This window comes from Nerophis lumbriciformis, linkage group LG18 (genome assembly GCF_033978685.3).
Source record: "Nerophis lumbriciformis linkage group LG18, RoL_Nlum_v2.1, whole genome shotgun sequence".
Classification (NCBI taxonomy): Eukaryota; Metazoa; Chordata; class Actinopteri; order Syngnathiformes; family Syngnathidae; genus Nerophis; species Nerophis lumbriciformis.
This window is the reverse complement of record NC_084565.2, coordinates 5890001-5902772: the sequence shown is the minus strand read 5'-3', so window position 1 is coordinate 5902772 and position 12772 is coordinate 5890001. Positions and strand designations below refer to the sequence as shown.

The 12772-nt window shown below is 34.3% G+C and overlaps 1 protein-coding gene across 5 annotated transcripts in view; it reads left to right on the top strand.

Moving 5' to 3' along the window:
* Positions 1-12772, top strand: part of wwc3 (WWC family member 3) — a 154218-nt gene that overhangs the window by 60998 nt on the left and 80448 nt on the right. For 4 of the 5 annotated variants that reach the window (XM_061977532.2, XM_061977531.2, XM_061977530.2 and 1 more), the window contains exon 4: positions 9636-9712. In XM_061977532.2, coding sequence (XP_061833516.1) covers positions 9636-9712 — 77 coding nt within the window. Of the gene's footprint in view, positions 1-3923; positions 3936-9635; positions 9713-12772 lie in introns of those variants that run through there. The other variant, XM_061977533.2, reaches the window with a different exon arrangement.

Genomic DNA, 12772 nt, shown 5'->3' with positions numbered 1-12772 from the left:
CTCGCAGCGTGCTCATAACCACATTCTAACTGCCAGCATACAACAACGCTTCTCAGGGCTACCGCGCATGCTCGTCACTATCGTTGCATGCTGGGTAGTGTAGTTGTTATATTTGCTAGCTCATAACATCACATTAAGAGACACGCTTACGCGCTTAATTCAATACTCGCCGTCATTCCGGGTGGATTGACAAAAGACCTCCAGCCGCTAGATATTGGTGTCAACAGGGCATTCGAAGCTAGACTGCTAACTGCGTGGGAACAGTGGATGACGAAGAAGCGCGCAGTGCATGCTGGGATATGTGACGTTTCATTTCTATTTGTGTGTTTATGTAAAGACCCCAAAATGGCTCCTATTAAATGTGTTGTCTGTCTAATTATAAATAATGCAGACGAGGCGTGTTAACTGAGTTCTCAACGTTTACTCACAGCGTGCTCATAACCACATTCTAACTGCCAGCATACAACAACGCTTCTCAGGGCTACCGCGCATGCTCGTCACTATCGTTGCATGCTGGGTAGTGTAGTTGTTATATTTGCTAGCTCATAACATCACATTAAGAGACACGCTTACGCGCTTAATTCAATACTCGCCGTCATTCCGGGTGGATTGACAAAAGACCTCCAGCCGCTAGATATTGGTGTCAACAGGGCATTCGAAGCTAGACTGCTAACTGCGTGGGAACAGTGGATGACGAAGAAGCGCGCGGTGCATGCTGGGATATGTGACGTTTCATTTCTATTTGTGTGTTTATGTAAAGACCCCAAAATGGCTCCTATTAAGTGTGTTGTCTGTCTAATTATAAATAATGCAGACGAGGCGTGTTAACTGAGTTCTCAACGTTTACTCGCAGCGTGCTCATAACCACATTCTAACTCCCAGCATACAACAACGCTTCTCAGGGCTACCGCGCATGCTCGTCACTATCGTTGCATGCTGGGTAGTGTAGTTGTTATATTTGCTAGCTCATAACATCACATTAAGAGACACGCTTACGCGCTTAATTCAATACTCGCCGTCATTCCGGGTGGATTGACAAAAGACCTCCAGCCGCTAGATATTGGTGTCAACAGGGCATTCGAAGCTAGACTGCTAACTGCGTGGGAACAGTGGATGACAGAAGGCGAACACACGTGACGTTCACCAAGACAGGGAGACGGAGACAGTGCCAGACGACATTTTGGATCCCACATTCGCCCAACTTTTCAATTCGGACAACGAAGGAGAATAATTCGAGGGATTTATGAATGAAGAATAACTTCAGAAAGTGAGCGTGATGTTTATTTTGTGTGTTGTGACATTAACGTTCGAGCAACATTATGTTGCTATTGCTCTGCACTATTTTGAATTTTACTATGTTTGTGATTGCACATTTGCGTACATTTTGGGAGTGAACAGAGTTGTTAGAACGCTGGTTTTTAATATATTATTAAAGTTTGACTGACCTATCTGACTGTTTTTTTGACATTCCCTTTAGCGCAGTTAGATGCGGCTTACAACACCGGGCGGCTTATAGGTGGACAAAGTTTTGAAATATGCCGTTCATTGAAGGCGCGGCTTTTAACCCAGGGCGCCTTATGGTGCGGAAAATACGGTACTTACTTCCTTACTTGCTACCTTTTATACTTCCTTACCTCCTTACTATCTTAGTGGAGTTGGCTCAGCGGGAGATGTTGCTCTTCAAGCAGATATCTGACCACCAACTCTCCATCACCAGTAATCTATTACTTTTTACCTTACTTACTTCCTTACTTCCTTACTACCTTAGTGGAGTTGGCTCAGCAGGAGATGTTGCTCTTCAAGCAGATATCTGACTACCAACTCTCCATCACCAGTAATCTATTACTTTTTACCTTACTTCCTTCCTTACTTCTTACTTGCTACCTTTTATACTTCCTTACTTCCTTACTACCTTAGTGGGGTTGGTTCAGCTGGAAATGTTGCTCTTCAAGCAGATATCTGACGACCAACTCCCCATCACCAGTAATCTATTACTTTTTACCTTACCTCTTCCCTTACTTCCTTCCTTACTTCCTTCCTTACTTGCTACCTTTTATACTTCCTTACTTCCTTACTACCTTAGTGGAGTTGGTTCAGCGGGAGATGTTGCTCTTCAAGCAGATATCTGACGACCAACTCTCCATCACCAGTAATCTATTACTTTTTACCTTACTTACTTCCTTACTACCTTAGTGGAGTTGGCTCAGCAGGAGATGTTGCTCTTCAAGCAGATATCTGACTACCAACTCTCCATCACCAGTAATCTATTACTTTTTACCTTACTTCCTTCCTTACTTCTTACTTGCTACCTTTTATACTTCCTTACTTCCTTACTACCTTAGTGGGGTTGGTTCAGCTGGAAATGTTGCTCTTCAAGCAGATATCTGACGACCAACTCCCCATCACCAGTAATCTATTACTTTTTACCTTACCTCTTCCCTTACTTCCTTCCTTACTTCCTTCCTTACTTGCTACCTTTTATACTTCCTTACTTCCTTACTACCTTAGTGGAGTTGGCTCAGCAGGAGATGTTGCTCTTCAAGCAGATATCTGACTACCAACTCTCCATCACCAGTAATCTATTACTTTTTACCTTACTTCCTTCCTTACTTCTTACTTGCTACCTTTTATACTTCCTTACTTCCTTACTACCTTAGTGGGGTTGGTTCAGCTGGAAATGTTGCTCTTCAAGCAGATATCTGACGACCAACTCCCCATCACCAGTAATCTATTACTTTTTACCTTACCTCTTCCCTTACTTCCTTCCTTACTTCCTTCCTTACTTGCTACCTTTTATACTTCCTTACTTCCTTACTACCTTAGTGGAGTTGGTTCAGCGGGAGATGTTGCTCTTCAAGCAGATATCTGACGACCAACTCTCCATCACCAGTAATCTATTACTTTTTACCTTACTTCCTTCCTTACTTCCTTACTTGCTACCTTTTATACTTCCTTACTCCCTTAGTACCTTAGTGGAGTTGGCTCAGCAGGAGATGTTGCTCTTCAAGCAGATATCTGACGACCAACTCTCCATCACCAGTAATCTATTACTTTTTACCTTACTTCCTTCCTTACTTGCTACCTTTTATACTTCCTTACTTCCTTACTACCTTAGTGGAGTTGGCTCAGCGGGAGATGTTGCTCTTCAAGCAGATATCTGACCACCAACTCTCCATCACCAGTAATCTATTACTTTTTACCTTACTTACTTCCTTACTGCCTTACTTGCTACCTTTTATACTTCCTTACTTCCTTACTACCTTAGTGGAGCTGGCTCAGCGGGAGATGTTGCTCTTCAAGCAGATATCTCACGACCAACTTTCCATCACCAGTAATCTATTACTTTTTACCTTACCTCTTTCCTTACTTCCTTCCTTACTTCCTTCCTTACTTGCTACCTTTTATACTTCCTTAAATCCTTACTACCTTAGTGGAGTTGATTCAGCAGGAGATGTTGCTCTTCAAGCAGATATCTGACCACCAACTCTCCATCACCAGTAATCTATTACTTTTTACCTTACTTACTTCCTTACTTGCTTCCTTTTATACTTCCTTCCTTTTTTACTTCCTTTCTTCCTTCCTTGCTACCTTTTATACTTCCTTACTTCCTTACTACCTTAGTGGAGTTGGCTCAGTGGTAGATGTTGCTCTTCAAGCAGATATCTGACCACCAACTCTCCACCACCAGTAATCTATTACTTCCTTCCTTCCTTCCTTCCTTCCTTCCTTCCTTCCTTCCTTACTTCCTTAGTGGAGTTGGTTCAGCGGGAGATGTTGCTCTTCAAGCAGATATCTGACCACCAACTCTCCATCACCAGTAATCTATTACTTTTTACCTTATTTACTTCCTTACTTCCTTACCACCTAAGTGGGGTTGGCTCAGCGGGAGATGTTGCTCTTCAAGCAGATATCTGACCACCAACTCTCCATCACCAGTAATCTATTACTGGTTACCTTTCTTACTTCCTTACTTCCTTACTTGCTACCTTTTATACTTCCTTACTACCTTAGTGGAGTTGGCTCAGCGGGAGATGTTGCTCTTCAAGCAGATATCTGACCACCAACTCTTCATCACCAGTAATCTATTACTTTTTACCTTCCTTCCTTCCTTACTTCCTTCCTTACTTCCTTACTTCCTTTTATCCTTCCTTCCTCACTTACAACGTTATTTCCTTTTATACTTACTTACTTTTGACCTTACTTATTTTCCTTCATACTTCCTTTCTTCCTTCCTTGCTTTCTTCTTTCCTTCCTTCCCTCCTTTTCTTCATTCCATCCTTGCTGCCTTCATCCTTCCTTCCTTGTTTCCTTAATTTCCCCACTTTCTTCCTTCATTCAATACTTCCTTCCTTGGTTTTGTTTTTTTTCCCTCCCTTGTTTCCTTTCTTCCTTACTTGTTTCCTCTTTTCCACGCTTCCTTCTTCCCTCCTGTCCTTGCTTCCTTCCTTGCTTCCTGTGTTGGAATTCATATTTCCTTCAATGAACCTCAGCTCTCCAGTGTCAGCAGCACTCATGCACCATGCTTGACTTGTGTTGACATGTATTTACACAATAACGTTTGTGTTGACATATATTTTACACAATAATGTTTGTGTTGTTATATATTTACACTAATGTTTATGTTGACATATTTTTACACAATAAAGTTTGTGTTGTCATATATTTACACAATGAAGTTTGTGTTATCATGTATTTACGTAATAATGTTTGTGTTGTCATATATTTACACAATAATGTTTGTGTTGTCATATATTTACACAATGTTTGTGTTGACATGTATTTACACAATAATGTTTGTGTTGTTATATATTTACACTAATGTTTACGTTGACATGTATTTACACAATGAAGTTTGTGTTGTCATATATTTACACTAATGTTTGTGTTTACATGTATTTACACAATGAAGTTTGTGTTGTCATATATTTACACAATAATGTTTGTGTTGTCATATATTTACACAATAATGTTTGTGTTGACATGTATTTACACAATAATGTTTGTGTTATATATTTACACAATAATGTTTGTGTTGACATATATTTACACAATAATGTTTGTGTTGTCATATATTTACACAATAATGTTTGTGTTGACATGTATTTACACAATAATGTTTGTGTTGTTATATATTTACACTGTTTACGTTGACATGTATTTACACAATGAAGTTTGTGTTGTCATATATTTACACTAATGTTTGTGTTGACATGTATTTACACAATGAAGTTTGTGTTGTCATATATTTACACAATAATGTTTGTGTTGACATATATTTACACAATGTTTGTGTTGTCATATATTTACACAATAATGTTTGTGTTATATATTTACACAATGTTTGTGTTGACATATATTTACACAATAATGTTTATGTTGTCTTATATTTACACAATAATGTTTGTCTAGTCATATATTTACATAATAATTTTTGTGTTGTCATATATTAAACAATAATGTTTGTGTTGTCATATATTTACACAATAATGTTTTTGTTGACATGTATTTACACTAATGTTTGTGTTGACACATATTTACACAATAATGTTTATGTTGTCTTATATTTTGACAATAATGTTTGTGTTGTCATATATTTACACAATAATGTTTATGTTGTCATATATGTACACATTGTTTGTGTGGTAATGTGTTTACACAATAATGTTTGTGTTGTCATATATTTACACAACAATGTTTGTGTTGTCATATATTTACACAATAATGATTGTGTTATCCTCTATTTACACAATAATGTTTGTCTTGTCATGTGTTTACACAATGTTTATGTTCTCATATATTTACACACAATTTTTTATGTTGCCTTATATTTACACAATGATGTTTGTGTTGACATAAATTTACACAATAATGTTTGTGTTGTCATGTGTTTACACAATAGTGTTTGTGTAGTCACATATTTACACAATGTTTGTGCTGGCATATATTTACTCAATAATGTTTGTGTTATATATTTACACAATAATGTTTATGTTGTCATATATTTACACAGTAATGTTTCTGTTGTCATATATTTACACAATAATGTTTATGTTGTCATATATTTACACAATAATGTTTGTCATATATTTACACAACAATGTTTGTGTTGTCTATTTACACAATAAAGTTTATGTTGTCATATATTTACACAATAATGTTGATGTTGTCTTGTCATATATTTACACAATAATGTTGATGTTGTCATATATTTACACAATAATGTTTATGTTGTCATATATTTACACAATAGTGTTTGTCATATATTTACACAACAATGTTTGTGTTGTCTATTTACACAATAATGTTTATGTTGTCATATATTTACACAAAAATGTTTATGTTGTCATATATTTACACAACAATGTTTATGTTATATATTTACACAATAATGTTTATGTTGTGATATATTTACACAATAATGTTTGTGTTGTCATATATTTACACAATGTTTATATTGTCTTATATTTACACAGTTTATGTTTGTTATATATTTACACAACAATGTTTATGTTGTCTTATATTTACACAATAATGTTAATGTTGTCATATATTTACACAACAATGTTTGTGTTGACATATATTTCCACAATAATGTTTATGTTAACATACTGCATATCTACACAACAATGTGTGTTTTGTCATATATTTACACAGCAATGTTTATGTTGTCTAATATTTACACAATGTTTATGTTGTCATATATTTACACAATAATGTTTATGTTGTCATATATTTACACAATAATGTTGATGTTGTCATATATTTACAAAATAATGTTTATGTTGTCATATATTTACACAATAATGTTTGTCATATATTTACACAGCAATGTTTGTGTTGTCTATTTACACAATGTTTATGTTGTCATATATTTACACAACAATGTTTATGTTGTCATATATTTACACAATAATGTTTATGTTGTCATATATTTACACAATAATGTTTGTGTTGTCATATATTTACACAATGTTTATATTATCTTATATTAACACAGTTTGTTATATATTTACACAACAATCTTTATGTTGTCTTATATTTACACAATAATGTTAATGTTGTCATATATTTACACAACAATGTTTGTGTTGACATATATTTACACAATATTGTTTATGTTAACATACTGCATATCTACACAACAATGTGTGTTTTGTCATATATTTACACAGCAATGTTTATGTTGTCCAATATTTACACAATGTTTATGTTGTCATATATTTACACAATAATGTTTATGTTGTCATATATTTACACAATAATGTTTACGTTAACATATATTTACACAATAATGTTTATGTTGTCTTATATTTACACAATAATGTTTATGTTGTCATATATTTACACAATAATGTTTATGTTGTCATATATTTACACAATAATGTTGATGTTGTCATATATTTACAAAATGATGTTGATGTTGTCATATATTTACACAATAATGTTTGTCATATATTTACACAACAATGTTTGTGTTGTCTATTTACACAATAATGTTTATGTTGTCATACATTTACACAACAATGTTTATGTTGTCATATATTTACACAATAATGTTTATGTTGTCATATATTTACACAATAATGTTTGTGTTGTCATATATTTACACAATGTTTATATTGTCTTATATTTACACAGTTTATGTTTGTCATATATTTACACAACAATGTTTATGTTGTTTTATATTTACACAATAATGTTAATGTTGTCATATATTTACACAACAATGTTTGTGTTGACATATCTTTACACAATAATGTTTATGTTAACATACTGCATATCTACACAACAATGTGTGTTTTGTCATATATTTACACAGCAATGTTTATGTTGTCTAATATTTACACAATGTTTATGTTGTCATATATTTACACAATAATGTTGATGTTGTCATATATTTACAAAATAATGTTTATGTTGTCATATATTTACACAATAATGTTTGTCATATATTTACACAACAATGTTTGTGTTGTCTACACAATAATGTTTATGTTGTCATATATTTACACAACAATGTTTATGTTGACATATATTTACACAACAATGTTTATGTTGTGATATATTTACACAATAATGTTTGTGTTGTCATATATTTACACAATGTTTATATTATCTTATATTTACACAGTTTGTTATATATTAACACAACAATGTTTATGTTGTCTTATATTTACACAATAATGTTAATGTTGTCATATATTCACACAACAATGTTTGTGTTGACATATATTTACACAATAATGTTTATGTTAACATACTGCATATCTACACAACAATGTGTGTTTTGTCATATATTTACACAGCAATGTTTATGTTGTCTAATATTTACACAATGTTCATGTTGTCATATATTTACACAATAATGTTTATGTTGTCATATATTTACAAAATAATGTTTATGTTGTCATATATTTACACAATAATGTTTGTCATATATTTACACAACAATGTTTGTGTTGTCTACACAATAATGTTTATGTTGTCATATATTTACACAACAATGTTTATGTTGACATATATTTACACAACAATGTTTATGTTGTGATATATTTACACAATAATGTTTGTGTTGTCATATATTTACACAATGTTTATATTATCTTATATTTACACAGTTTGTTATATATTTACACAACAATCTTTATGTTGTCTTATATTTACACAATAATGTTAATGTTGTCATATATTTACACAACAATGTTTGTGTTGACATATATTTACACAATATTGTTTATGTTAACATACTGCATATCTACACAACAATGTGTGTTTTGTCATATATTTACACAGCAATGTTTATGTTGTCTAATATTTACTCAATGTTTATGTTGTCATATATTTACACAATAATGTTTATGTTGTCATATATTTACACAATAATGTTTATGTTGTCATATATTTACACAATAATGTTTATGTTGACATATATTTACACAATAATGTTTATGTTGTCTTATATTTACACAATAATGTTTATGTTGTCTTATATTTACACAACAATGTTTGTGTTGTCTTATATTTACACAACAATGTTTATGTTGACATACTGTATATCTACACAACAATGTGTGTTTTGTCATATATTTACACAGCAGTGTTTATGTTGTCTAATATTTACACAATGTTTATGTTGACATATATTTACACAACAATGTTTATGTTGTTTCATATTTATGTTGACATGTATTTACACAATAACGTTTATGTTGTCATATATGTACACAATAATGTTTATGTTGTCATATATTTACACAGCAATGTTTGTTTTCATATATTTACACGTTTGTGTTGTCATATATTTACACAACAATGTTTATGTTTTCATATATTTACTCAACGTTTCTGTTGTCTTATATTTACACAACAATGTTTATGTTTTCATATATTTCCACAACGTTTGTGTTGTCATATATTTACACAACAATGTTTATGTTTTCATATATTTACACAACAATGTTTGTGTTGAATCATTGTCACTGCATGTACTCTGATGTAAAAGCTGTACACTGACTACTTTAAAGTGAATACTTTCTTTAGTATTGTTCTTTGACCAGATGCATTGTGATAGACATGAAATGTGACCTTTGACCTTACACTGACACTCCTCCCACCCTTGTCTTTTTTGTCCTCAGCACTCTCTGGCTCCGCCTCCAGCGCCAAACACGACCCCGACCAAATCAAAGTGGAAGTCGCTTGTCGGCGAGAGCGGGTGAGTCATGATCAGTCCAGAACAATGGGGGGTGGGGTACTGGGGGCGTGGCCAGTGCGGGTGTGCCCGACTACAGGATATCGCATCTCGGGGCCCGCCCGGGGGCCTCAGGAGGACCAGGATGAGGTCGCCATCAAAGGGTCACAGAGAGGCGAGTGATTGAATCACCTTCATGTCAGCTTCCTGCTCTTTGATGTGCATTACATTCTTGGCAACATCTGATATCCATATCCGTATCGGTCCAATTTCATCAAAAACAACTATGGGATGATATGTGCTTGCATGTGTGATATCATGTGCAATACAAGCGGTCCTGCAGCGTGTTTACTTGTGTGTGATATCATGTGTGATACAAGCATCTCTGCAGTTTAGTAACTTATGTGTGATACAAGCGGTCCTGCTGTGTGTTTACTTATGTGTGATACAAGCGGTCCTGCACCGTGTTTACTTGTGTGTGATATCATGTGTGATACAAGCGGTCTTGCATCGTGTTTACTTATGTGATATCATGTGCGATACAATCGGTCCTGCAGCTTGTTTACTTGTGTGTGAAATCATGTGCGATTCAAGCAGTCCTGCAGCATGTTTACTTGTCTGTGATATCATGTGCGATACAAGCGGTCCTGCAGCGTGTTTACTTGTGTGTGATATCATGTGCGGTACAAGCGGTCCTGCAGCTTGTTTACTTGTGTGTGATATCATGTACGATACAAGCAGTCCTGCTGCGTATTTACCTGTGTGTGATATCATGTGTGATACAAGCGGTCCTGCAGCGTGTTTACTTGTGTGTGATGTCATGTGCAATACAAGCGGTCCTGCTGCATGTTTAGTTGTGTGTGATATCATGTGCGATACAAGCAGCCCTGCAGCGTGTTTACTTGTGTGTGATATCATGTGCGATACAAGCATTCCTGCAGCTTAGTAACTTGTGTGTGATATCATGTACGATACCAGCGGTCTTGCATCGTGTTTACTTATGTGTAATATCATGTGCAATACAATCGGTCCTGCAGCGTATTTACTTGTGTGTGATATCATGTGTGATACAAGCAGTCCTGCAGCGTGTTTACTTGTGTGTTCTATCATGTGCGATACAAGCGGCCCTGCTGTGTTTTTACTCATGTGTGATATCATGTGTGATATCATGTGCGATACAAGCTGTCTTGCATCATGTTTACTAATGTGTGATATCATGTGCGATACAATCGGTCCTGTAGCGTGTTTACTTGTGTGTGATATCATGTGTGATACAAACAGTCCTGCAGCGTGTTTACTTGTGTGTTCTATCATGTGCGATACAAGCAGTCTTGCAGTGTGTTTACTTGTGTGTGATATCATGTGCGATACTAGCGGTCCTGCAGCGTGTTTACTTGTGTGTGATATCATGTGCGATACAAGCAGTCCTGCAGCGCGTTTTTGTGTGTGTGATATCATGTGCGATACAAGCAGTTCTGCTGCGTGTTTACTTATGTGTGATATCATGTGCGATACAAGCAGTCTTGCAATGTGTTTACTTGTGTGTGATATCAGGTGCGATACAAGCGGTCCTGCAGCGTGTTTACTTGTGTGTGATATCATGTGCGATACAAGCAGTCCTGCAGCGCGTTTTTGTGTGTGTGATATCATGTGCGATACAAGCAGTTCTGCTGCGTGTTTACTTATGTGTGATATCATGTGCAATACAAGCGGTCTTGCATCGTGTTTACTTATGTGTAATATCATGTGCAATGCAATCGGTCCTGCAGCGTATTTACTTGTGTGTGATATCATGTGTGATACAAGCAGTCCTGCAGCGTGTTTGCTTGTGTGTGATATCATGTGTGATGTAAGCAGTCTTGCAGCGTGTTTACTTATGTGTGATATCATGTGCGATACAAGCGGTCTTGCATCGTGTTTACTTATGTGTGATATCATGTGCAATAATGCAGCGTGTTTACTTGTGTGTGATATCATGTGCGATACAAGCAGTCGTGTTCACTTGTGCAAAGTAAAAATCTAATTGTCCTCCAATAAGCTAACAATTTCTTCTATTTTACGGAAGTAATTTACAAAAGGAAAACATGATAGGCTATAGGCTACTAGGAGCTAGCAGCTACACAACAGCTAAGCACACAATATCATACAAGGTAGAAATAGGTAATAATCAAACAGAAATGCAGTGTAATTTGTCAATATAAACAATTATCAAATAATTATAGTTGCATTTCACTTAAACATACAAAGTCTCCAAGGCAGAAGCGTATTAAAATGTATCCAGTAACAAACGTGTCCGCATCATTCAACGTACTGCGTCATGAGCTGAATTTCATGAATTATAGTGACCAGTGGGTGTCAACAAATAAACAATTACCCCTCCACTTCGACTTAAAGACAGCAAAAGTCCATTCCAGACGGTTAGTAACAAATAAGTTAGTGTTTTTCCTCAATACCATTGTTCTCTGTTTGACTCATTCCACTTGATCAAACCTTTACTAAAATTCCACACTACTAGATAATACAAGTATGTATGATACAATATTGTTGTCAACCAACTCTCAAAGATCCAATATCGATATCGTATCGGAACTGAAACGGAACACTCCCAACTCTTGTACTACTCCTCTATTTTTGTATTTTTCCCAAAAATTAAAACATTTCTTACATATATATATATATATATATATATATATATATATATATATATATATATATATATATATATATATATATATATATAATATTTATACATGTATGTATGTATATACTGTGTGTGTGTGTGTGTGTGTGTGTGTGTGTGTGTGTGTATATATATATATATATATATATACATACATATATATATGTATATGTAACATTGCTTACATATAATTTATAATATACTGTAAAGTTCAAATTTGAATGACAATAAAAAGGAAGTCTAAGTCATATATTTAATTATATATTTTTAAATATATATGTATATATATATATATATATAAATTCAAATATATATATATATATATTCAAATATACATTTATATATAATATATATTTAAATATGTATACTATATATGTATACACTGTATATGCTGAATGTGTGTG